Here is a 27,076-nt window from a genome sequence, read left to right as displayed (position 1 = left end):
ACCAACGGCGCCAGCCAGGTGCCCTGGTTTCTTCCTTTTCTTTCCCTTCCCCTCTCCCTACTCCCCCTTCCCGCCCTCCCTCCCACCTTCCCTCCCTTCCTTCCTTCCATTTTGTTTATTTCTGCTGTACTCTTTATTATTTCCTTCCTTCTGCTGGTTTTGTTTGTTCTTTTTCTAACTCGTTTAGGTGTAAGAGTAGGTTATTTGAGATTTTTGTTAGTTTGTTTCTTGAGGAAGGACTATATTGCTATAAACTTCCCTCTTAGGACAGATTTTGCTGCATCCCAAAGATTTGGGACCATTGTGCTTTCGTTTTCATTTGTTTCCATGTATTTCTTAAATTTCCTCTTTGATTTGTTGGTTGACCCATTCACTGTTTGATAGCATGTTATTTAACCTCCAATGAATGAGTTCCTTCCAGACTCTCTTGTCATGGGTTTCTAGTTTCATGTGTTATGGCTAGAAAAGATGCATGGTATGACTTTAAGCTTTTGTAATTTGTTGAGACTCATTTAGTGGCCTAATATATGATCTGTTCTGGAAAATATTCTGCGTGCTCTTGTAAAGAATGTGTATTCTGCTTAGAATGGAATGTTCTGAATATATGTTAAAACCATCTGGTCAAACGTGTCATTCAAAGACACGGTTTTCTTGTTGATTTTGTTCGGATGATCTATCATGTCCTAACTGGGGTGTTAAAGTCCCTGATATTATTTTATCAATTACATCGTGTTTGTCTTACTGTTTTATGTATTCAAGTGCTCCCATGTTGGGTGTATTTATACAATTGTTTATACAATTTAGACAACTCTTATGTCTTCTTTTTTTTAAGATTTTATTTATTAGAGAGAGAGAGTGCGAGCGCATGAGCAGGGGGAGGGGCAGAAGGAGAGGGAGAAGCAGGCTCCCCGCTGAGCAGGGGCCTGATGCGGGGCTGATCCCAGGACCCTGAGATAATGACCTGGGCCGAAGACAGACACTTAACTGAGCCACGCAGGTGCTCCTTTTTTTTTTTTTTTTTTTTTACAATTGTTTTATCTTCTTGTTGGATTGTTCCATTTATGATTATATAGTGTCACTTTGTCTCTTGTTCCAGCCTTTATTTTAAAGTCTATTTTGTCCCATATAAGTATTGGTGTCCTGGCTTTATTTTCATGTCTGTTTGCAAAATAAAGGCTTCTCCACCCCTTTACTTTAAGTCTGCGGTGTCTTTAGATCTGAAATGAGTCTTTTATGTAGGCAGCATATAGATGGGTTTTGTTTTGTTTTGATTGGAGCATTTAGTCCATTTACATTCAAAGTAATTATTGATAGGGATGAATATCTTACCATTTTGTTACTTCTGTTAGGGTTGTTCTTGTAGTCCTCTGTTCCTTTCTTCCTTTGCTCTCTTCCCTCATGACTAGTCGGCTTTCTTTAGTAACATATTTGGATACCTTTCCCTTTAATTTTTGCACACGTATTACTGGGTTTTGATCTGTGGTTACCGTTAGGCTTGTACATAACACCTTCTGCATACAGCAGTCTCTATTAAGTTGGTTCTTTCGATGAACCCATTCTTTACTCCCCCACCACCTCATCATTTAGGTATGTGGTGTCATGCTTTACATCCTTTTATTTTCTGAGTCCCTTGACTGTGTATTTTTATAAACGTATTTATTTTTACTGCTTTTGTACATCTTACTTTTCTTAATCTTACTTATGGTCTTTTCTGCCCACTCAAAAAGTCCTCTTTAACACTTCTTGTAGGACTGGTTTAGTGCTCATTCCTTTAACTTTTGTTTTCTTGGAAGCTCTTTATCTGTCCTTCTAGTCTGAATGATAGCCTTGCTGGATAGAGTATTCCTGGCTGCAGATTTTTTCCTTTCAACACTTTGAATAGATCATGCCACTCCCTTCTGGCCTGCAGTGTTTCTGCTGGAAACTCAGCTGATAACCTTATGGGGTTTCCCTTGTAACTTTTTTCTTTTGTTGCTTTAAAAAATTCTCTTTATCACTACTTTTTGCCATTTTGATTACTGTGTATCTTGGTGTGGACCTCCTTGGGTTGATTTCGTTCAGGGATCTCTGTGCCTCCTGAATCTGGATTTCTTCCTTTCGTTTCTTCAGCTGTTATTGCCTCATATTCTGCCCCCTTTCTCTCTCTTCTCCTTCTGGGATCCCTACAATGCAGATGTTATATGCTTGATGGTGTTGCTGAGTTCCCTAAGTCTACTCTCATTTTGCATATTTTTCCTCTCTCATCTGGTGAACTTGATTACTTTCCATTACTCTGTCCTCTGGGTCACGGATTCACTCTGAGCCCTCTAGCCTACTATTTATTCTATCTCGTGTGTGTGTGTGTGTGTGTGTGTGTTTGGAATGTCATTTGTGCTCGTCTCTGGTCCTTTAACTCCCTGTTAAGGGTCGCACTGATGTCCCCCACTCTTTTCAAGTACAGTACCATTTGAGCATTACTTTATTTATTTTTTTTAAAGATTTTATTTATTTATTCGACAGGATAGAGACAGCCAGCGAGAGAGGGAACACAAGCAGGGGGAGTGGGAGAGGAAGAAGCAGGCTCATAGCAGAGGAGCCTGATGTGGGGCTCGATCCCATAACGCCAGGATCACGCCCTGAGCCGAAGGCAGACGCTTAACCGCTGTGCCACCCAGGTGCCCCTGAGCATTACTTTAAATTCTCTATCAGGTATATCACTTATTCTGTTTGTTTTCCTTAGGTCTCTTGCTGTGATTTTGTCCTGTTCTTTCATTTGGAACATGTTTACCTGTCTCCTTACTTTGTCTAACTCTGTTTCTGTGTGTTAGGAAGGTCAGCTGCATCTCCTGCTCTTAAAAGTAGTGGCCTTCTGAAGAAGAGGTCCTGTAGTGTCCTGCACGCCGTGTCCCGCTCACCGGAACCTGGTGCTTCGTGGGGTGTCTCCTGTGTGTGTTGCATACAGCCTCTGTGGTGGCTGAGCCGCTTTGTCCTTCAGTCCGGTCGTCTGCGATGGCTGTCTGTCTGCTGTGGGCAGTGTTGGTCCCTGTGGTGTTAGGTGGCCAGTCTGGGGCCACGTTGGGCTCGAGTTGAGTCACACCAGGTGCACGTTGGGCTCGAGTTGAGTCACACCAGGTGTTTGTGAGATGCAGCCACACCAAACCACAGGGCGCTTTTCCTGTGTTGTCCCCGAGCAGCTTTTGTTGGTGGGCAGGGTGGGGCCTGTAATCAGACCGGCTGTGGGTCCCCAGTCCCCTGCTGGGGCACAGCCTGACTGCTGTGTGTAGTCGTGGTTCCCTCTCCCCAGGGCAGGAGTCTCTTTGAGGGCCCTGTCGGGGCTGCTTGCACACCACCATGCTTAGAGTACCACCTTGAATGGGCTCCAGCCAAGACTGTCCTGGAGGGAGTAGATCTGCAGCGGGCGTGGGGGTGGGCTACGCAGTGTTTGCCCGGGGTGTGTGCGGGTTCTCTGCGAGAGGGGCCCAGCTGCTGCAGGGAGCGAGGCTAGCCCAGCTGGGGGAGTGGAGCTGCCAAAGCTCGGGGTGCAGGGAGGTGGCGGTAGCAAGGTGTGCACGACCACCCTCTGCAGGAGGGGACCCACGGGGCTGGAACCGAGGTGAGCATGGCTGCGGGGGCGGGGTGGCAAGGTAGGTCGGAGTGTCAGAGCTGTGCTGGTCCCCACAGGAGGTGGGTTGATGCTGGGGGACAGGGAAGGGAAATGGCGCCTGTCTGCTCCTTTGTTCATCAGCAATACCGGCCTGTCATTCGCTTTACTTGTGTCTGTTTGGTTTTGGTATCAGGGTAATGCTGGTCCTGAAAGAGTCCGCCAACCGTCTCTGCCTGGGGCCACGCTCTGAGAGGTCAGCAGCTCTCCCTCCCATATGGCCCGGGGTTTCTTCCAGCTGCTGCTTCTGTGTTGTCTCTCTGCGGGCCCTCTGTCCCACTGTCTCCTTAGGTGGGGACTCCGTCTCCTCTGGCCCTCCCAGAACTGAGCTGCTGAGTTTTCAAATTCCAGGTTTTAAGTCCTGCGGGTTGTAAGAACTCATAAAATTCAGCCCCTCTGGCTTTCAAAGCCCAGTGTTGCGGGGATTTGCCTTCCCTGTGGAGCTCCCGGTTAGTGTTCCTCTCCCCTCCCCCTCGAGTGTGGAGTTTGTTCTGGTCCTTTGGTCATTTCCTGCCTTATTTACACGATGTGTCATCTAGCCGTGTGCGTGGGACGAGGCGAGCTCAGGGTCCTCCCACTCTGCCATCTTCTACCAACTCCGCCATTCCTAAGCTTTAAATAGTCCTGATTCTGGGGTCGAGACTTCATTCTAGAATGTCTGCCTAGAAACCTAGTGCCTGGCACGCCTGAGCCTATTTGTCTGGTAAGATGGTTGAAGGGCAGGTCTCCAGGTGAGAGGAGAATCGTCACTGACCGGGGCTTTGGCTCTGTGGTAACACTGCCTTTCTCACGTCAGGTGGGATTTGCTGCCCCCCCCCCCAGCCGCCTTCTGGGAGGAGCTCAGTGGTGATGAGACCCGTGTGCGCGTCCCCAGGCTGTCCTCTGCACACGTGCTTCATGCTCCCCCAGCCCTTGGGCGTGTGGGCTGATGGTCGCACCTACAGCTCCCAGGACGGCTGGGTGGGCTCGGGCGGCAGGGAGGTGTGGGGGTGCTGGGAAGGTGACGTTGGGGGTGGTCAAGGGCTGGCTCACAGGGCTTCGGGGTCCCGCCGAAGGTGCCAGGTGGGGGGACTTAATCCCACGTAAACTGAGAAGCCGGTGCAGGGTTTTAGCAATGAAGTCTCACGATGTGACTTCCTCTCTGGAAGTCTTGCTCTGGGGGCAGCGCGCACATGGACGGGGTCGAGGGCGGGGCAGGCAGGGAGCCGAGGGAGGGGCTGCTGCGGTCCCCTGACAAGGGCCGGGGGCAGCTGGTGCAGGTGGAGGCAGGGCTGCTGGCGGGAGCGGGGGTGGGGGGATCCTTGGGGTCTGCAGGCGAGCCCAGGCACAGGAAGCCTTGTCCGGCGGCAGAGTTGTTGTTGGGGTGGAAGGCCCGCTTTGTTGTGCCATCCTGTGGGTCCTGTTTGTCTGCTGGAATGTTCCCTGTCTCCCCTTCCCTCCCCACTGAGTCTGAGAGCAGCGACCGTGTCTGGGACGTTTCTGTGCCCCGTCCTGGCAGGGCTGGCACAAGGCACGTGTCCTAGATGCGTTTGTGCTGGAAACGGGACAAGTACCGGTATACCCGTCGGGCAGAAGGGAAGGTGAGGCCCACAGGTGTGTGATTTGTACCAAAGATGCAGCAAGTGACCCTCCGCTTTGGTTTCCCAGGGGCTCAAAACCAAGCTGAACGCAAGGGCACGTTGGCCTCCACGGATCATTCTGTTTGGTGCCAGATGGGGTAAAAGGCCTTCCTTCTGTCACTCAGCTGACAAAGCTCTCTTCTGGGGGGAGTCTCAGGCCGCACCCCTGCGGTGCCCAGCTTCTCCCCAGCGCCCCAGCTCAGGAAAGGCCCTCCCTGGTTTCCAGCTACGTGGAGCCCCATGGCCAGTGCAGGCGGGCGGTGTCCCCCAGTTTTGTTCACGTGGGCTGAGAACACCAAGCACTCCCCCCCTCAGCCCCCACACATGGAGCCGGGGAAGCTGGGGGCAGCAGCACCCACGCCCCGCCTGGCTGGACTTCCCCACGGAGGCCTTGGCCTCCCCCTGGGCCTCTGAGAGGCAGCCGGGCCCCAGCCAGCCAGTGTCCTTCCAACAGGCCGGCTCAGAGCTGGGGCGACAGGGACAAGGTGGGCCCTGAGGGGCGGGGGCCAGGCTGCCAGACAGGTTCCCCCACCTGCCAGCTTCGTCTGGGTCCCGCTGGGCAGCCTCCGAGAGGGCCGGCAGCCCTGGGCTGCGGTAGGCTTCCTCTCCTCTCCTGCCTCCCCCCACCTCGGCCGCCTCCAGGTGGGGGGCCCGGACCCGGAGTCACCGGTAGTGTAGCCGGCCCACCAAGGCTCAGGAGAACTGTTTTTAGGAGGCTGAGAACAGGCCGCTCCCTCAAGCAGGCTCCTTGCTGGCAGTCAGGCTGTTAGGAGGGTCGCAGGTCCTGCACCCGGTTCCCATCCCTCCACCCCGCGCAGAGCACGGGACTCGGCACCACCTCGGCCTCCGTGCCCTCGGTCTCTGGGTCTCCATCTGCCCAGAGCAGGAGCTGGGTCGTTACCAGGGGCGGGAAGTGCTCCGAGGAATAACCGCGTTGGACACCCGAGGGGTGGACCTAGGATTCTAGGCTTTGTCCGGTTCTGTGAGCGTTCACTGGCCCGCGTTCGGGAGGGGAGACAGACCGCAAACAGCGAACGGGGACAAGAGGTGATCAGAGACATCGCAGAAGCACGGAGAGGAGCGGAGGGGACCCCGGAGGGCTCCTGGGCACACCACGTGCTGGGGTGTCCCGTCTGAGGGTGGCGCGTGTGCCCCAAGGGTGGTGGGGCGGGGCAGGGGTGCAGGGGGACGGGGTGGGGCACGTCTCCGTGTGAGCAGCTGCCTGGGCTGCAGGTGGAGGATGGAGCGGGGGAGGGCGAGCAGCTGGAGCTCGGGCCAGCAGCAGCTAGGGTCGGGGGTTCCGGGGCAGGCCCCCTCGTTCACGCCTGTGCCCGCTCCCCGCTGTGGCCAGGTGCACCTGATGAAGCCAGACGCGGTCCCCAAGGCGTGCTGTGCCCCCACCAAGCTGAGCGCCACCTCCGTGCTCTACTACGACAGCAGCAACAACGTCATCCTGCGCAAGCACCGCAACATGGTGGTCAGGGCCTGCGGCTGCCACTGAGGCCCTGCGCCTGCCGCCGTGCTGCCCCCTGCCCGGCGCAGGCCCTCGCCAGAGGCGGGAAACCCTCCCATGCCATCAATGCTCAGGCGGGGTGGCAGGGAGGGCCTGCACAGCCCTGCCACAGCCTGCCAGGGTCTCCCCGGGCCCCTCTGCCCCTTCCCTGGGGTTTGTGGCAGACCTGACGCACACAGCTGTACCGGAGACACGTGGACTGCCCTGGGTTCCGCTCAGAAGTCCTGCCTTAGGACGTGTGCTTGGCCACCCCCAGCCCAAACGGAGGCTGGCCCAGGCCCATCTGAGGGGCACCTGGAGTGGGAGGCCGGCTGGCTGAGCTTTGAGCAGGGAGGAGGGTGTTCCCCTTTCCGGGCAGCACACTGGGCATTTCCAGGGCACACTCTCCTTCAGGACCATGTATTTCTGGGCTCCGAACGTGGCCCACTAGCAGACAGCACATTAGAAAAAGAACAGGCCGGACGGGCCTCATACTAAGACGGATGCCGACAGGGATGTTTTATGGCATGTGTCTTGCCCTCCTTGGGGAAGAGGTGTGACCCCCCCCCCCCAATCCCTGCCCAGAAGCGAATAACCTTAGGGGCGTCCAGTTCCCTCCACCTTTTCCATGTGAAGCTCCGCGCCGAGACGAAGTTAACAGAGGCGACGACTGTGGCCGCAGCGGGAGGTCCAGGCTGGCAGACACGCGGCGCACAGACACCACTCCCCAGCTCCTCGCCCACGGCCAACGTCAGTAAGCAGCCTGGGTGTATTTTCCACTGAACCCCCGGCACACAACTCCAGACACCCAGCAGCTATTCAGAGTGGAAACGAACTCCGGTCCCCCTTCTGCCACACTGAGGAGCAACCATTTCACCCACAGATGGCGCCTGGGCCACCGCAGGCCAGGTCTGGGGCAAGGGTGGGAAGTGTCCCATAGCATCCAGGGGTTAAGAGCAGGCTGTTCACCAGTCCGCACCACCCCGTGTGCCCAGCAGCCCTGGCCTGTTTCTCGAGATCTGTGAGCCAGAGAACAGGTCCCTGTCCAGGGGAGTGACGGGCAGTAATCAGGCTGGCCCGAGTGAAGGTTCCCGGAAACCAGTGTTCCTTGGAGCAGCCGCCACGGCAGCTGGAGTGTTTACTGGATTTCTGACTTGCTAAGCCTGTAATTTACCTGCTGGTGCAGACAGAGTCCAGCTGCCCAACCCCTGAAATACTGTCATTAAAAGCAGCCCGTGGGCCCACCCCACCCCACAGGCACAGCCCAGCCGCCTCTCGTGTGTCACTCCGCATCCAAGGATGCGCCTCTCAGCAGTCACTCCGCACCCCGAGGAGGGGCCCCGGGACAGCAGGTGTGACAGCGGGTGTGGACGCTGGGGCCCTGCTGCAGGACAGCGGCCCCTCCACAGGGACCGGGAAGGGACTCTGGAACGAGCCCAGAGGAAGAGACCCTCCCCGGGTACACAGAGGGTGGGCCCAGACCGTCTGCAAGGTGAAGAGTTCCCTAGTAGCCGGGGCTTGGACCTCAGGCTGGCAGGCACTGGAGCACAAGGCGACTAGAGTGTCAGACCCGTGTTCTGGTTCTGACTCAGCCACTGACCTGTTTGCTGTCCGGACAAGGCCCCTTCCTGATTCAAGCTTCCGTCTCTCCTCTGTGACATGGGGACCTAGGACTCCTTCCTCGGCCTGAAACCCTGACCCCCTCCTGACACGGCCCGGACAGAGCCTGAGCCCAGCCGCCACAGGACACGAAACCTGCCATCTGGGGACCTTAGTCAACGGCTCTCCTCCCAACATCAAGGGCAGCAGAGGCTCAGAAACTTTTGACGAGTGTCAGTATTTGGTCTCTTCAATGCCCAGCACATAACCTGCCGCGCTTGGAAAGCTTGGAAAATCAGTGTTTTAAACGTGCAGACGGCCTTGCCCGTTGGGTGTGCCCACAGGCACGTTAGTATCATGACCCGAATCCCCTCCTGTGCCACCAAGCCGAGCGTAGAACGGTCGCGGCCTTTCTGACGGACTTTTAGAACCTCCAGCCATCCAGGCGGCCACCAAATGGAAACCACACAAAAGGCCTTGGAGAAGAAGAGTGGGTGCAAAGTCCACAGGACGGCGGCCGTCTGGTTTACTGGTTGCCCCCGCAGCCCCGGCTCCGCTCAAGGCTGCGCGTTAGAAGCCTACGTAAGCTGCTCAGCTCAGGCCCGCTGACAGCAAGGGCAACGCTGCCAGCAAGAGAGGCCGCAGAGGAATAGCCAAGTGCGGGGCCCTTGGTGTGTGTGGGGGCGACTGCTCCGTGTGCCTCACCCCCAGTGCATCTCCACCATCATGGCGCGGCCCGGGCCTGACGCCAGCCCATCAGCCGAAGCCCCATTCTTGTGTCTCTCTGTAGGGACGTGGGTAACATGCTTCAAGAAATGCCCAGAACTGCACAGGAAAGGGGGCTGTGAATAGGACAGGGTGGATTTTGGAGCCTGCAGACCTGACATGGGACCCTGGCTCTGCCTCTTGTTAAATTCACCAGATTTTGTCACGTCTGAGTGAGAGGTCTTTCCTCTGAGTGGGGCATCGGTTCCGCCCTTGCAAGGCCGTCGTGGGACCGGGTGCACCCGCGCAAGCCCCTGGCACCACGTTCAAATGAATTTGCGTACCTGGGCCTCCCCTGTCGGCCTTCCTGTTAACACCTGCTCCTCCCAGAACATGTCCAGGAGGTGCTGCTGTGTTTACTTTAAAGCTGCTCTTTTCCTAAAAAAATCTAAATGTGGTCCCATCTCGGGAGGAGGTGAGACTTACCCAGTCCCCTGCCTGACGAAGTCGCGGCCTGCAGGGACCCGCAGGGACTCTCAGCCACGTGGCCGGGCGCCCCTCCTGAAGTCCAGCACCCACCTGCTACCGCCGGGAAGCTGAAGGGGGAGCTTTCTGGAATTTCTCTTCTTACTGGGAAGCCCTGAGCAAGCATTTGGCCCTTTAAAAAAAAAAAAAAGTTTTTCCTCTCTGAAGAAAATATTACATGTGTGCCAGGGAAATTTTTGAAAATAAAAAGCATAATACAAATACATGTAATCCCAGCACACAGAGCTAAGCATTGTTAATAATTCCTTCCAGTCTTTTTCCTTGACACACACGTCTGTCTTTATGTAGAATATATGGATATCTTATAAAGTTAGGCTTGTACGCGGTGCACTACTTGATCTGATTTACTCAGTCTATGATATATTTAGAAAATTTGGTATTAAATCTTTAAAAACACAATTCGCAGCATTCCATCCCTTGACCTCTGCCCCAGTTCCGTCACCATTCCTTCCCCAGAGGCGGGTGTGAGGCCCCCACGACCCCGCTCTCGGGAGCCCTGGCCCAGCTCCAGGAAGGCAGCCGGGTGCTCAGGTCATCAGCCGGGACTCTCGGGACCTGGCATCTCACCTCTGCGGCGCGGGTCACCACCTGCAGGGGGGTCATGGGTGGACCCGTGTGATAAATTCCGGGGAAGCCCTCGCATGGCACAGAGAGAGCAACTGCTACCTTTTGGTTCCTCGTCCACCATCTTCCGGGCCGGTCTGCTAGTCCCGCCTTCCCAGGGCGACCAGGGACACGCAGTAAGGGGCCCTTCCCTCCCCGCAACAACTCCCCTCCCCTCGTTTCACGGGGTTGTGACCAGTCCTCCCTCCTGGGGCTTTAGGCCAGCCTGTCCCCCACCCCCGCGCACGTCCTCCCTAGAGCCAGCCCTACTGAGGACGTCGCACACATCTCTTCTCTCCCAGATGTCACACCAGCCCCGAGCGGCTGGCGTCTTCCTGGCCTCACCGCTACCTGTCCGGACAGCCACGACTGACCAGCAGTGAGAGGGATGCCTGGGTTAGGGAGCGAGGGTCCCTGCTGGGAATACTGCAGGTCACGATCCCGACCAACCAAGGGGGACAAGCCCCACCTGAAGGCAGAGACCAAGGCTGGCCCGCGATGCTAGAGATCGGGCTAGCTGCCCCCTCCGCAGGAGCTGGCCTGGCGTCACAGGCCAGCAGGCTTCTCCCCTCCCCTCCAGGCTCAACCTGACTTCAACCCAAAATGAGAACCAGCCCTGCCCGACGGTTTCGGAGCGCCGATCCTGGATCAAGAGCCCCTGGCCAGCAGCAGGGGAGCGGGTGGCAGCCCCGGACATTGTTTCTGGTGTCTGGTGGCCTCTGGTGCTCAGCCTGAGAGCACGGACATGCTGGGAGGTGGCCCGGCTGGCCAAACGCCGGTGTCGGGTGAGAGCAGCAACGCTACAAACTGTGGCACCAGACTTCGATTTCCACTCGGTCTGGGGTACGGCAGGCGGGGGGGACCATCGCTGGCTGATTCCTCAGGGCTCCCAGCACCAAGCACGGTGCGTGGCAGGAGGACTCCAGCCATTCTGCGGTGCCACAGTTCTGACCGTCGGTCAGTGACTGAATGAGGGACCGGGTGCCCAGCAGACGCACGCCAGGTGTGAGGGCACGAACGGAGCCTGGCTCCGCCAACTCAGCGGCCTGGTAGCAGCGGAGAGGGGGACGGAGGCACTTCCGCCCCAGCTCTGACCCGGGCGGCCCTGCGGTGGTCTGACAAGGGCTCGCTCTCAGACACTCGGCCCGGGCGGGAGGCAGACGGCAGGGGAGGTGCTGCAACCTCTGCAGACACCTGGGAACGGGCGGGCAGCCGTACAGAAACCAGGATGGATTTTATCAGAAGCGATGCCCCCAGAGGGACGTTTGCGCGGACTGTTGACAGCCCTTCGACCAGGCAGCTCAGACTCTAGGACGATAATACTACGTGGATGCCTCAGCCTTTCATGCGTTGACAGCGAAATGGTGAGCTGCGCTGTTGAAGTCATTGCAGATGGGCTTATCCGTTCTTTCATCCATTCAACAAATACTTACTGTCTGCTTTGTAACCAGGCTCCTGGTAAGCCCTGGGGACACTGGCCCCAGCCCGGTGTAGCTCAGTCTAGCCACTCAGAAGGTAATGGATTCATCTCGGGAACGCAAGGCTGGTTCAACACCCAAACAGCAATAAACAGAGCACACTGACAGAGTAGGGTACAAAAATCGTATCGCCATCTCAGTAGACACAGAAAAGGCATCTTACAAAACCCGACACCTTTTCATGATAAACACTCAACAAACTAGGAAGAGAAGGGCACCTCGGTCTGATAAAGAGCACCTACAACCCCACATGGTGAAGGACCAGGTGCTTCCCCTTAAGATCAGGGATGAGACCAAGCTGTCTGCCCTCACCGCTGCTATTCAGTATTGTATCAGAGCCTCTAGTCAGGGGAAGTTGCAAAAAATGAAGTGAAATTTGCAGATGACATGATCTCATATACAGAAAATCCTAAGGAATTCACTAGAAAACTCAGGACTAATAAATAATTGAGCAAGGTTGCAGAATATAAGATCAATATATAAAAATCAGTTTATTTCTATACTCTAGCAATGTACAATCTGAAAATGAAATCAAGAAAACAATTCCAGGGGCGCCCGGGTGGCTCAGTCAGTTAAGCGTCTGCCTTTGGCTCAGGTCACGATCCCAGGGTCCTGGTAGGAGCCCTGCATTGGGCTTGCTACTCAAGGGGGAGCCTGCTTCTCCCTCTCCCTCTGCTGTTACCCCTGCTTATGCTATCTCGCTCTCTGACAAAATCTTTTTAAAAAATTCCATTTACAATAACACCAAAAGAAAAAAGTACTTAGGAATAAATTCAACAGAAGTACAAACTTATACTCTGGTAACTATAAAATATTACTGAAAGAAATTAAAGATCTAAACAAATGGAAAGACACCCATGTTCACCTAATGTCCTCCCTGCTAGTCCTTATGTTCCACAAATGAGTGAAACCATATGATAATTGTCTTTCTCTGCTTGACTTACTTCACTTAGCATAATCTCCTCCCGTAGAAGGCAAAAATGAAGGGGGGAATCAGAGGGGGAAGGAACCATGAGAGACTATGGACTCCAGGAAACAAACTGAGGGTTTTGAGGGGGGGAATGGGCTAGCCCGGTGATGGGTAGTAAGGAGGGCATGTACTGCACGGAGCACTGGGTGTTACACGCAAACAATGAATCATGGATCACTACGTCGAAAACTAATGATGGTGACTAACATAATAAATAAATAATAAAAAAATAATAAACTTAAGAAATATTATTATAAATAGCTAGACTTGGAATCACTGCTCCAAAAGATATGCAAAATTGTACGGCTTTTGACTTGCATCACAAAGTTGCTCTCTAGAAAAATTACATTAATTTATACACACACACACACACACACAAAGACAGCCATGTCCACGGATTGGAAAACTTGATATGGTAACACTTCCCAAACTGCACTGGTTCCGTGCAGTCTCTATCAAAATACCAGTTGGCTTTTTTGTAGAAATTGACGTTATCCCCAAAATTCATATGGAAATGCTAGAGATCTAGAACAGCCAAAACAACCTGGAAAAAAGAACAAAATTGTGGAGGACTCACACTTGTCAAATTCAAAATGTACTATGGAGCCACAGAATACATGACAGCGTGGAACTGGCAGAGGATAGATCAATGAAACAGAATAGAAAGTCCAGAAATAAAACCCTTACATGTATAGTCAATTGATTTTCAATAGATGCCAAAACATTTAAACAGGAAAAGAACAGCCTTTTCAACATACGATGCTGGGACAACTGGATATCCACGTGCAAAAGAAAGAAATTCGACCTCTTCTCTCACACCATACACAAAAATTAACTCAAAATGGATCAAAGCCCTAAATGTAAGAGCTAAGCCATAACAATCTTAAAATATAGGAGTAAATCTTCATAACCTTAGGTAGACAAAACCTTCTTAGTTATGATGTCAAAAATACACTGATGGAAGAAAAAATAGATAAACTGGACTTCAACAGAATTAAAACCTTTTGTGCTTCAAAGCACCATAAAGAAAGTGAGAAGACAACCCACAGAATGACAGAAAACACTTGCAAATCATGTATCTGATAAGAGACCTATACCTAGAATATTTGAAAGAACTCTTGCAATTCAATAAAAAGATAAATAACCCAATTAAAAAATGAGTAAAGGATCTGCATGGACATTTTCCTAAAGAAGATATACAAATGGTCAATAAACCCATGAAAAGATACTCAATATCATTAGCCATCAGGGAAATTCAAATCAAAACCACAATGAGTGGGGCACCTGCGTGGCTCCATCGGTTGGGTGTCTAACTCTTGATGTTGGCTCAGGCCATGATCTGGGGGTCGTGGGATCGAGCACTGCATCAGGCTCCATGCCTACCTGGGGTTCTCTCTCTCCCTCTCCCTCTGCCCCTCCCTGCTCTCTCTCTCTCTCTCTCTCAAAAAACAAAACAAAAACAAAACCACAATGAGATAGCACTTCACACCACTAGGATAATATAAAGAGAATATAAAAGAGATAGTAACCAGGGATGGCGGGGATATACAGAGAAACTGGAACCTTCACAGGCTGCTGATGGGACTACAAAATGGCGCACTTTGGAAAATAGCCTGGCAGTTCCTCAAATATTAAAAAATGGTTATCATATGCCTCAGCAATTCTAAGTGTAGGTATCTACCCAGGAGAAATGAAAACATATGTCCACACAAAAACTTACACATAAATGTTCACAGCAGCATTATTTATAATACCTGAAAAGTATAAACAAATGTCCATCAACTTATGAACGGATAAACAAATTGTGGTATATCCATACACTGACTGTTCATTGCCAATTAAAAAGAACCAAGTACTGATACATGCTATATCATAGACGAATTTTTTGAAAATATTATGCTAAGTGGAAGCCAGCCACAGAAGGCCACATATTGTGTAATTCTATTTGTATGACATGTCTAGAATAGGCAAAACCAGGAAGACAGAAAGTAGATTAGTGTTTGCCTAGGGCTGGGGGACAAGAAGGGGAATGCTAAAAGGTGCGAGGTTTCCTTTTGAGAAAAATGTTCTAAAATTATTTGTGGTAATGACTGACTATGAGTACGGTAAAAACCACTGACATGTACACTTTAAACAGGTGAACTGAATGGTATGTGAACTGCATCCCAATAAAGCTGTTTAGAAAAAAGAAAGAAAGAAAGAAAAGCACACTACAGAGCAGCAGAGCCTAGTGACACACACATCTGCTCAGCAAACGGAAGCACCAGGCACAGGCACCCGGAAGTGCGCGCGCACGCGCAGACGTGACAGTACCGCGGAAGGCTCCTGGAGGACCAACATCGGCGCTGAAAAAGCCCAGGCTTGGCGAGGGCTGAGGGGAGCGCGGTACGAGGAGCCGAACGGTCACCTGCGCTAACGAGAACGCCCGCTGCCCACGGCGGGGCGGCGGGACAGCGGGCTCCCTTGGGATGGGGACCACGTCCCGCTCCCCTCTCCATGTTGGAGGCGGTCGAGATGCCAGACACGTAACAAATCAGCCCCGTGAACCTCAGCGTTCAACAGTCAGACATTTACGCCGTTTAGGACACAGTACTGATCGAGGAAGACCGCGTCCTGCCTCATGAGGCTGACGTTAAATACTCGAGGAAGAACGAAGCTGACTAACAAGAAGGGAGGACAGGAGGGCCCATTCCAGAGAGAGGGCAGGGCAGGCCTCTCACACAAGGTGCGCGGCCCCTGAAGGAAGTGAGGGGTGACCCCTGTAGATGCCGGAGGAAGAATGTTCCGGGAGAGGAGGTGACACGACCAAGGCCGAGGGGGAGTTTGCTGCGACATGAACAGCAAGACTGCCATGGGGACAGAGGGCGGAGCAGCACATTCGGGGAGCTTGGGGAGATGCCAGTTCTCAGGCCGGGGGGTCCCTCTGGATCCCGCACGCACGAGGCGGCCACAGGAGCGCCCTCAGCAGGGGAAGGACGTGACTGCGTTGATGACTGCCTTGCGGATGAGACCAGGAAGGGAAGGGGCAGGAGTGCAGACAGGGAGACGCGCGTGAGGACTTGGTGCTAGTGGAGGGTGAAGAACAGGCAGACCAAAAAGCGACTTGAAGACGTGCGGGTCTGCGGGGTGTGTGACAGAGGACAGGGGTCAAGGATGATCCTAGGCTGAGCAGGCAGCTAGGGTCTGGGGGGAAAGAGCAAGAGAGCCCGTGAGCTCTGAGACACCCATGGGACGTCCCACGGAAGACGACACGGAGAGACCCACACGGGGGCGGACAGTGGGCAGGATTCACTCACAGACGGGACTGGAAGCCCTGGGACAGGAAGGGACTGGCTAGCGCGCTGGTTCTAAATAGGGTAAGACTGCCCCCTCGAGGCTACTTGGAAACTTCAAGGTATGTTTTTGGTTGTCAGTTTTCCTGGGGGTGCTATTGGCATTAGTGGGAAGGGAGCAAGGAACCCAGGTATCCTCCAACGGCCCACGTAAGGAAGAATTCTTCTTCTATTTTTTTAAGTAGGCTCCCTGCCCAGCATAGAGCCCAACACGGGGCTTGAACTCACGACCCTGAGATCAAGACCTGAGCTGAGATCAAGAGCTGGACGCTTAAGTGACTGAGCCACCCAGGTGCTCTAAAGAAGCATTATTCTTAATCCTCTCAGGCTTTCACGTGCCCTGAGAAACATTCACGTAGCAGAGAAAAATCTGTTCATAATGATCTGAGGTGAGAACCTAACTCCAGTTTACATATAAATCCAAAGACTTATAGGGGCTCCTGGGTGGCTTAGTTGCTTAAGCGGCTGACTCTTGGTTTCAGCTCAGGTCATGATCTCAGGGTCCTGGGGGCACTGGGCTCCGCACTCAGCGGGGAGTCCGCGTAAGTCTCCTTGGGATCCCTGCTTGGCGGGGGAGCCTGCTTCTCCCTCTCCCACTCCCCTTGCTTGTGTTCCCTCTCTCGCTGTATCTCTCTGACAAATAAATAAAATCTTAAAAAAAAAAAAAAATCTCTCTCCTTCTCTGTATACCCTGCCCCCATCCCTCTAAAATAAATAAATCTTAAAAAAACGAAAACAAAAACAATGACTTATTTTTTGCATTGAATTTTTCCAGAAATAGACCTACCACATAAACTGAGGGAACATTTAATTTTTTCTTTTGTTCAGAATGTTACCAAGAGATTTTCACTGTTTCAGAAAATCATGTCACTGTGGTCCTGCCAACAAAATACACCTGTGCCGGTCCACACTGCTCACTGCGGCTCTAGACAGAAGTGCACGTTTAAACATTTCACGTGTTTAGCTGTGTCCAAGCATTTACATACTGAAATACACACCATTTTATTGTAAATCAGTTCCCTTTCATTTTCTTTCATATTATAATTATGACATAACACTATTTTTTAAAAACTGTGTGTTGGAAGGATCTATGAGCTGGGACTTCATTTCTGCCTAGAAAAGAATCAGGTCTAAGAGGCGGGCACTGGGCTAAGAGGTTAAGAAACCACGAAGGGAAGAGGGAGGGAAGAGAAGCAAAGCAAGGGTCGCGCTCTGGGTCCCGAGACACCTGAGAGGTCGGCGGGAGGACACAGGAGACTGAGGCGCAGTGGCCAAGGAGAATCTAGGTAGTGGGCGAGGTGGACTGCAAGGGGCGCCTGGGGAAGCCACTGAGATCTCCTTCAAGACCAACACGCTCACTCTCTCACCTCCCAGGAGCGCGAGAGCTACCAGCCCCGAGAGAAGTTCCGTCCCAGGAAATGCCCTCGGCAGAATGGAGCTGCCCACCCCTCCTGGGAATCATTCAGAATTCATGATTGCGGTGGGGGGAGTGGGGTTCAGAGGCCTGGCCTCCAGGCCTCAATTCAGAACCAGTCAGAAGGGCTATCGAAGCTCCAGGGCCCCCTGGGACGAGCTAAGCCCCGGTGTGACTGCACAGTGGCTGTTTCACTCTCTCCCCAATCTGCTCCCACGGCCTTGCAGTTGTCCCTGAGATCCCTCCCTGATAAGCTTTCTGCATGCAATCCTCCAGAAGTCTGTTTCCCGAAAAGTCTGACCTAAAACAGCCAAAAACTGAAAAGAAAAAAAAAAAAAAATCAAGTAGCGATAACATGAGTATGTGTTTCAGAGACAGAGCAATAGAAGCCAAAATTAACCCTTGAAAAAATGAAGGTTGCCTTTGGCGGGCAGAAAGATGACAATGTGGGGGGAGAACATCACGGTGTAACAAACTTCACAGGACAATTTTCTCTAAACTATGTGCAATGATGACTTCACTAAACATTTTTTAAAAGGCTAGATTTAAACAAAAAAAGGATTATGGGTAAAAACTGTCATTAAGAATATTTAGGAAAATAGGAAACCCACAACACCTGTGATAGCAGTCACCTCTGATGCGCTGGAGGCCAAAAGGAGAAAAAAATGTTAGCTTTTAACGTATCGCCCTACAAATAGCCCCTTTCCAGTGGAGAAAGCTGGCAGCCGTCTCCTTGAGCAAGTGGCCAAAGAAAGCAGTGACGTCATGACGCACATCCTCACGAGACGCCCCGGTGAGGCGCTCCTGCCAGCACGCGTCCCACCGGCAAGCGCCAGGCAAACTCAGAAACCATCGTAAAAACGGGCCTGCTCTCTTCAGAGTCACGGAGATCAAGGAAGACACTGAGAAACAGAGACCCCGCTCCGAACAGAGGAGACCAAAGAGACGCGACCCTGTCGTGCAGCATGAGTCCCTGCCAGGGAAGGACAACCGCTGCGGTTACTAGAAAGGACGATCCCGGGGAAGGTGAGGACATCTGAACGCAGCCTGAAGACGAGTGAACAGTGCACGGACGCTCCAGTTCCTGCTTCTGAGGGTCGTGCTGTGATCTCACAAGGGAACGTTCTCGTTCTTAGGAAACAGACACTCCGCTATGTGGGGGTCGAGAGGCATGACGTCCTCAACTTCCTCTCTACTGGCACAGTGGGGGGGACCTTTCTGTGTGTATAAATTAAATGGAAAAGCGTAGGGGACAAAAAGTAAATTAACGAGTGGATAAAGGATAGATAAGAGTTCCTCGCACTGTTCTCACAGAATTCTTATTCCGTAAATCTGTAAGTTTGCAAATACATCAAAACAAAACTACAAAAAAATAGAATTTATAACTTCCAACTGCCTACTCTTTCTAATAGTCCCTAAGCCTTTACAGAACTTCAAAAAATGCCTGCTCGGGCTCACGTGACGAGATGCTAGGGTCCCGGACGCCTCAGAAGGGCTCCGATAAAAAGCGTGGAAGTCTCAGGATTCCAGGCAGCTTCCTCCCAGCCTGCTCAGCCCCCGGCGTCCGGCCCGGCGTCCCGCTCACCTGCTGTCATGGGAACAACGTCGGAACGCAGCAGCATCTGGATGCGGCCGGCCGGCTTGTTGCCGATCTTGATGTCCATGTACACCTGAGGATTGGACCGGGCCTTCTTTGCCGCGGGCTCGCCCTGGCGCGGGAGAGATCGTGAGGTCGGCGAGCACTCCGGCTCCCCAAGCAGAGAGCGAGTACTCTGCACACACGCCGGGAGCCCAGGTGCGGGAGCTGCAGCAAGGGGCCGCCTGGGAAGGCCCTGGGCCACGGAAGGGGCGGCAGAACGCAGGGGCCAGCCGGACCCCCAGGGACGGGACCCCCGAGCACCGGCTACCTCAGCCCCGCCCCGCAGGCTCGGGACCTCGTCCCACTCACCCTCAGACGCGCCAGCTCGCTGCACCCTGGCCCGCGGTCACAGACCCACACCTCCCTGCCCGCAGTGCGCCCACAAACCCCAGTTCAGGGGCGCCTGGGTGGCTCAGTCAGTTAAGTGTCTGCCTTTGGCTCAGGTCATGATCCCAGGGTCCTGGGGCCCCTGCATGGGGCTCCCTGCTCACTAGGGAGCCTGCTTCTCCCGCTCCCTCTGCTGCTCCCCCTGCTTATACTCTGTCAAATAAAATCTTTCAAAAAACAGAACACAATTAAAAACACACAACCCCAGTTCGAGCCCACCACCTTACTCCCGTTACAGCGACCCATAACATCCCTCTGTGCTGCGCCCTACAGATTCACTGCCAGGCTGCCGCGGAAGCAGCGAGGGCCGGGCTCCGGCTGGGGCCTGAGCCCCGGGAAGACAACGACGAGGTCGGGCCTCGCTCTGTGCTCCAAGTGCCCCGGACGACTGGCTGACAAGTACAACGTTCGGTACAAACCCTACCGCTGGTCGGCTAGAGAAAACCATTACCTCTGAGGTCAGCATGTACACACTGGGCCTGCAGGCCCGGTTCTGGAGCTGTTACGTAAGGCCCTGGAGGCCCTGCGACCCGGCGGGGGAGCGATGGCCGCGAACGCGAGAGGCGAGCAGAGCCCGCAGTGGCGCAGCCCTGGCTCCGATCCCGCCCCGCACTTCGGAGCTGCGTGCTGTGGGACAAGGTGCCGATCTCCCAGCGCTCGCTTTTGTCGCCTCGAGCTGGAGACAGGATTAGTGTTTATCTCAGAGGATTACCGTTGGGGTTCAATATTTGTAAAGCACTTGGAACAGTGCCTGGTATAGAGGAAGCAACATTTAAACATCTGTTAAATAAATAATGTCAAAATAACGCCGTAAGTGCCAGGACTGAGGAAGCCACAGGAGCCCAGGGGCCATGGAAGCCCAGAAGGAACCTTACCTCACCCCACTGGGGGGGCAGAGAAGTTTGCTGGAGAAGGTAGCAGCTGAGCTCGGCGATGACAGGTGAGTAGGAGTGAGTGAGAGAAAGTCGGCTGGAGAGGGAACTTTCAGGCCAAGGAACCGGGGATGCGAAAACAGACTGATAAGCACCTACGCACCCCACCCTAGACCGCCAAACGGGCGCGCGGTGCGAGAGGGGAGCGGCCGGAGCCCGGCCTCACTCCTACAGGTGAGGGGCCCTCCGACTGCTGGAGCAGCGCCACGTGGTCAGCTCTGGGCCTTAGAAAGCTGCCTCTGGCTGCTCAGGACGGGAGCGAGCAGGCCCCGGGCAGGGAGACCAGCTAGCGAGCTGCCGTCACTATGCGCAGGAGAGAGGACGGAGGCTAAGCCAAGCCACTGCGGCAGCAGCAAACAGGAGAGGAGACGCAGGCAGACGTAAAGAGAACATGAGCAGGACATGGCAACACAGCAGGTGTGAACTGTGATGAGCAGCCGGCGGGGACACGGAAGTCCTTGGTTTGGGTGACTGCGGGAGACACCAAAATCCACTCCGATCGGGTACTCGGGATGAGCAGAGCAGGAGAGAGGAAATCCACTTCAGACATACTGTGTTGATTTACGGTGACCGGGAGAGAGGAAATGCACTTGGGGTATGCTTTGTTGATTTATGGTGACTGGGAGCCAGGCAGGTGGAAACCCGTGGAACTCGCGAGCGAGGTCAAGGCTAGCCCTAGAGATCAGGAAATCGGCAGAAGGCTGAGTGGCTGTGATAAGCTCGGACACGGGCCACAGTGGCCGAAACTGCAAGGACAGCGTGCAGAGAGGAGCCGAGGGCTAAGGGAGGAACTCGGAGAAACACCGTGGCTCCAAAGGTGGACAGACGAGGGGGAGCTCGGTTATTCCCAGAAGCAACGGTCACGACGGAGCATCGAGAAGCAGGAGAAAGTGCTGAGGCAGGAAGCGCCTGGCACCTGGGTACATTCTGAGGAGCTGGGACCTCTCTGGAATCAGGCCAGGAATAGAAGACCGAGAGCCTGGTGCCAAGGTCTTCAGTGAGGGCGCGGGAAAGGTCAGGAGGATGGCGGATGCTGGGAGGGGGCGTCCTCACTGTCCTTTCTCATCTCAGACCCCCACCCAGTTCAAGCACGCACAGGACACTTCTCCCCTAGAGTCCCTCAAGGACAAGAAAGCCAAGCTTCTCCGTTCAATTCACCCAGCGCCGCCCACGGCAGACGCGCCCTGGGTGGAAAGTGCCAGCCCCGCCCAGGGAAGCGCAAGCCTTCGATCTCACCTCCTGGGTTTCCACTTTGGGGGGCTCCGACCCTTCTTCCTCCTTATTCTCTTCAAGAGTCTTCCCAGAACACTTCTTCAGCCGGTCATCATCTGCCCACACCGAAAAGGAAAGAATGGAACACGTGCTAAGACATTCAAGCTGTCGGCCAACTGCTCCCTAGCTGTGCCCAGTTCTTTGCTGCCTTGTCAGCAGAGCGGACGCCCCGTGGGGCTCTCACCGGCAGAAGTTACCTCTTTGGACAGGGAAGCTGTCACTGGAAATGTCAGGCCTTCAGGTCCCGCTCTCCACAGAGGCAGGGGCAGATGAGACAGAGGAGGACTGAGCCGAGCCAACAGGGAAGGCCCAGCCACTGTCAAGGCTGGAAGGGCGCAGTCTGTGTCTACATCCCGGGACAAGGTAAAATGGGCACAGTGGCTCTAGCTTTGGAGAGAATCCCCACTCTGTTCCCACGGAGGCACCGCATTCTCTCCTCCACCGCACAGCTCTCTACCATGAACATTCACCGCCGCCCAGGAAGTGAGGCCGGGATAAAAAGCAGCAGAGGCCAAAGATGAGCCTTCCTTAATTCTCACCAGTTTGGCTAAATGGACACAAATGGTCCGCCCAAAGAATTCAATTCACTATGAAAACAACTGCAATACAACTCAGCTGCTTAAACCTTGTTTAGGCTAAAAAAAAAAAAAAAAAAAAAAGATTCCATTTGCTTCTAAGAAGTCTATGCTGGGAGCCCACAGCCCCCAACGGCAAGCTAAGCACAAAGCTAACCATGAACTCCCTAAGCCACCACACACTTCTTTTCTGTCAACACCAACAGGAAGTTCTGTGCTGGCATGATCTTCGGATCTGAGCTCAGAATTCTGAAATTATAAGGGTAAATGCGGTTACCATGTAGTGAGGCCACTTTAAAAAATCAAGATCGGGGCACCTGGGTGGCTCAAGTCAGTTCAGTGTCTGCCTTTGGCTGAGGTCATGACCTTGGGGTCCCAGAATGAGCCCCACATTAGGCTCCCTGCTCAGCAGGGAGTCGGCTTCTCCTTCTCCCTCCCCCCGCCCCGCTCGTGCTCTCTCTCAAATAAATAAAATCTTTTTTTTTTTTTTTAAGATTTTATTTATTCGACAGAGAAAGACAGCCAGCGAGAGAGGGAACACAAGCAGGGGGAGTGGGAGAGGAAGAAGCAGGCTCATAGCGGAAGAGCCTGATGTGGGGCTCGATCCCAGAATGCCGGGATCACGCCCTGAGCCGAAGGCAGACGCTCAACCGCTGTGCCACCCAGGCGCCCCTCAAATAAATAAAATCTTTTTAAAAAAATCAAGATCAGCACTAAATGGGAGAGCAACAGTATTGCTGGCTACTGGGGGACACGTTTGATGAAACAGTAACAGAGAACACGGAACGACGTATAGGAATATTTTATTATCCAAGAATAACTGATACTAGGAAAAGGTAAATAGATCTTTTAAAAAGGTTTGTTTCAGGTCTTTTCATGAAAACTAAAAAAAAAATCTGAAAAAATTCCTTAATTTAGTAAGAACTAGGTTATAATTATAGCTATGCTGTCGTTCTTAGAAACAGATGAATCAAGTACAAATTTTACTTCTAGCAATTAAGAAAAAATTGAACAGCATGAAATATCCTTATTTCATAGTCATAAAGATTGATAAGAAAAATAAAAGACTGATCATAAAAAAGGGCAGGGTAGAAACATAAGAGTTTTGTTGTAGGCAAAATAATGGTGCCCTCAAAGATGTCCACATCCCATTCCCCAAACCTTCAAATATGCAGAGTTAAACAGCAAGAAGGAAGTAAGGTCGCTAGTCTGCTGACCTTAAAACAAGGATATCATACTGGATTATTCAGATGCACCCAGTGTAATCACAAGGGTCCTCTATGCAGAGGGAGGCAGGAGAGTTAGTTTCAGAGTGATGCAGTGTGAGAAACGACCCACCTGACCACTGCTGGCTTGAAGATAGAAGGGACCAGAAACCAAGGCATGAGGCAGAGGCAGAGGCAGAGGCAGAGGCAGAGGCAGAGGCAGAGGCAGAGGCAGAGGGAGAAGCAGCCTCACTGCAGAGCAGGGAGCCCGAGATCCCAGGACCCTGAGATCATGACCCGAGCCAAAGGCAGATGCTTAACCGACTGAGCCACCCAGGCGCCCCTGTTTGCGGTGTTTTTAAAGCCACTAAATTGGAGGTAATGTGTTACAGCAGTAGGAATTTAAATCGTTTTCTCTTGAAGCACTCAGCCTATCACAATCCTTGCAGGTTTTCTCTGGTTTAACTTTAGGAGAGAGCCACTTTTCAAGGGCTCAAAAGTCTCCGCTCTGTTGACCAGAGCCGACCACAGCAGTTTTCCATGACCGCTTTCACACTCTCCATGGAACCCTGCCCCTGAGCGAGCTTCGGTTTTACCTTGCAATCCATTCACACTCTATTTGCGGTACGTCGCCCTAGACTGGAGGCCAGCAAACTTTCCGTCAAGAGCTAGACAGTAAATATTTTTTGTGGGTCATTCACAGTCTCTGCTGCATATTCTTTTTTTTCCCCCACAACCCATTAAACATATAAAAAACGATTGAGCTCATAGGCCATACAAAAACAGGCTGCAGGCTGGATGTGGCCTGTCGTTCCGAGTTTGCTGACCCCTAACGTAGATGGGGAGAGACTAGCCAACAAAGATGGTTGGCATTTATGCAAATGTTCAACAGAAAGGATTTCTTTTTTTTTTTTTTTAAGATTTTATTTATTTATGTGACAGAGAGACAGCCAGCGAGAGCTGGAACACAGCAGGGGAGTGAGAGAGGAAGAAGCAGGCTCCCAGCGGAGGAGCCCGATGTGGGACTCGATCCCGGAACGCCGGGATCACACCCTGAGCCGAAGGCAGACGCTTTAACGACTGCGCTACCCAGGCGCCCCCAACGGAAAGGATTTCTGAATGAGAATTCATTTTCTAAGTAGCCAGTTCACTGTGAATACTTTCAAATAATGACAACTTTTGCTTCCTAGATAACTTTGAAACTGCGGAAACTGGAAACACACAGGGGTCTGAGGGTCCCAGGTACCGTCAAGCAGCGTCCCCATAACGGCTTTAGTAAAAAGCAGAGTCTCAGCCAGACCAGGCTGTCGGCTGCCGCTGAGCACCTGCTAATACGAGTTCATGCTCGCAGTCCCACTCTTCCTGTGGTTAGCACTCAGATAAAAGCTCAGTAGCACAGGCACAGGAAAAAAAGGCACATTTGCCCTTCTTACCTACCTAGATTACACGCATTTAACAAAGACCATGTACGAACTGCTTGTTATGGCTGGTGATGTGAGGATGTGTGCCCCACGCGGGGCATGATCCCAGGACCCTGAGATCATGACCCGAACTCAAAGCAGACACTTAATCGACTGAGCCACCCAGGCGCCCCATAAATAAAATCTTTTTTAAAAAATTTAATCTTTAGATGCTTCCAGAAATATTAAAATCATTTTGTTTTAGCTAAAGAGTGAATTTTTAAACTTTGTAGTATCCAATTCTACCATTACAGAATATAAGCCTTAAGTTACTTTCCAAGCATTATAACTTTTGTCTATAAGACAGACGAAGTTATCAATTACTCACTCCAACTGAGCCCCAAGTGAGCACAGAGTGCTGACCTCACTGCTGAGTTGGGTGACTACTAGTGAAGGGAGCCTAGTGCTTGTCCTCAGGGAAACATTATGTTAGCTGGCCGACAGCAAGAGCAACAGGAGTCACTAGTTTGTAGAATTCAGGGATGGTACAGCCCCCCACAAAGCCAGCCTTACTGTTTTATTTAAGAAACAAAGAACTGACGGCTCAGACAGTTTAAGTATCACACCCAGAGTTAGTGGCACAGCTCGGTCTAAAACTCCTATCTTAGAGAATAACAACCACGGATCAAATAGAAACGCGCACCTTAACTGTGACACCATTTTAAGGGCAACTCCCCGGGGTGAGCAGAGGTCAAGGCCCCCAATGTTGCGGCTGAGCTTCCCTGCTGCCCTCTGCTACTTAAAAGCACAGCTGCCAACAGGGAGGTCTGGTCAGCAGGCGTGGTGTGAAACAACACTCAGACCTTTCAAGATTTTTCTAAAACTATCTTCCTACTGAATCCTGTTTTACAGTTTGTATATTAAATGATCAGAAATCAAAGGCCCAAACGGCTCCAAAGTGGAGAAAGCCTTTCCTCACATCCAACAAGCCATGAGTCTCTGTGAATTCCAGCCCATGGCCACACCACCGTCCTGGCCCTGTTGTCCTCAGCACGTTCCTCTTCCATCGCCAAGATCACAGTCATGTTGACCCAGAGAGACACCCTCCTGGACTTCGTTACATACCAACCATACACAGAATGCACATGACTTGAAATTTTTTCGAAACGCTTTTCCTGACACAGGAATCTGAAAATGAGACACTGAAAGGTCTCACCTGTTTCACCAGAAGAAACTAAGTATCTGTGACGTCTCCAAAAGGAATAAAAGCAGCATGAAGAACTTTGTCGTCCACCTCCTCTGCCAGCCCCCCTGCAACGAACCAATGCTCTCCGCACTCTTGCTACAAGCTGCTGCAACACTCTGTTAGCAAGACAGCAGCAGGGGGGGAAGGAGGAGTCCCTAGTCTTATGGGTATACAAAACGACCTGTGAGGTACACTCCTCCCCCATCCCGTTTCAGACCTACATCTAGCCTCCGGTTACCGTGATACCTTCATTGCTCCCAGTTTGACTCTCTTCTATATGTCACTGGAATGAATCCAACAGAAGGCAAATCGAGTCACAGCACTATTCTGCTTAATATTCTCCAAAAGCTCATTAATGCCCACCGACAGAGTCCAAATTCCTTAGCACGGCATATAAGACCCCCCTAACCTGAGCCCTGCCCACCTACTATCCTTCTTTCTCCCTTGCTCCCTCAGCGCAAACCATTTGCCCCCAGACGTTAGACTACTTCATCCCTCCAGGCTCTTGCTGCTCTCCATTCAGGCAACAGCCTTACTTCAGATCTTTCAAACCCAGCCCTGGCCACTGTGCCTCGGGGAAGTTCGCCCTCCCCTATCCAGATGGGGTGCTCATTCCCTGAAACCCTCAGCCCGACCCTCTCATCAACACTGTCCATCATACGCTCGCATCACGGTGCTCACCAGCTCCTGCGGTAAGGATGTTTCCATAATTCCCCAGCTATTCTGTGAACTCCTTTCTCTAAGGGGCCAGGACTGCGGAGTTTATGGAATGAATGGGCATAAGAGTTTGGAACGCGGTCCGAAGTCACAATAACAGATCTCACCAACTCTCCGAGACCAGGGTCAGAGGGGAACGGGTTCTGGGCAGCGCTAGGCCCAGCAAAGCCCTTAGGTCGCGGGCGCTGCTCACAGGCTGGGGGAGCAGAGCCACAAGAGACCCGACCGGTTCGCCTCAATGGAGCCCCCACGCTGGCTCAACAACGAACAGCACCGGCTAGGTGGCAGCCATCTTGCTCCCCGGC

General features: G+C 52.6%; 2 protein-coding genes across 10 annotated transcripts in view; one reads left to right on the top strand and one right to left on the bottom strand.

The window, feature by feature from the left end:
* Positions 1–10,000, top strand: part of LOC123776110 (bone morphogenetic protein 8B) — a 35,974-nt gene extending 25,974 nt beyond the window's left edge. The window contains exon 7 of the mRNA XM_045771904.2: positions 6,611–10,000. Within this exon, the coding sequence (XP_045627860.1) occupies positions 6,611–6,760 (150 nt within the window). The 3' untranslated portion in view covers positions 6,761–10,000. The remainder of the gene's footprint in view (positions 1–6,610) is intronic.
* On the bottom strand, positions 106–27,076 carry LOC123776111 (peptidyl-prolyl cis-trans isomerase E-like). 9 transcript variants are annotated; one of them, XR_015722801.1, is made up of 5 exons: positions 26,736–27,076; positions 21,593–21,684; positions 20,300–21,031; positions 18,984–19,107; positions 12,150–18,616 (listed from the first exon to the last, which is right to left on the bottom strand). XR_015722801.1 is itself a non-coding variant. In XM_087858597.1 (4 exons), exons 1-4 carry the CDS (start codon positions 26,257–26,259, stop codon positions 3,928–3,930), a joined length of 525 nt encoding a protein of 174 aa, XP_087714723.1. In that variant the 5' UTR covers positions 26,260–26,727; the 3' UTR covers positions 106–3,927. The 9 variants fall into 9 exon arrangements, 3 of the variants coding, with proteins under 3 accessions (XP_087714723.1, XP_087714722.1, XP_087714724.1); XR_015722802.1 differs by having other exon boundaries at positions 26,879–27,076; XM_087858597.1 differs by lacking the exons at positions 12,150–18,616; positions 20,300–21,031; positions 26,736–27,076 and adding exons at positions 106–4,001; positions 26,025–26,727.

Source organism: Ursus americanus, chromosome 33, assembly GCF_024610735.1.
Source record: "Ursus americanus isolate L20-20 chromosome 33, mUrsAme1.1.p, whole genome shotgun sequence".
Classification (NCBI taxonomy): Eukaryota; Metazoa; Chordata; class Mammalia; order Carnivora; family Ursidae; genus Ursus; species Ursus americanus.
The sequence above is the reverse complement of the archived record's forward strand: the minus strand, read 5'-3'. Positions and strand labels throughout refer to the sequence as shown.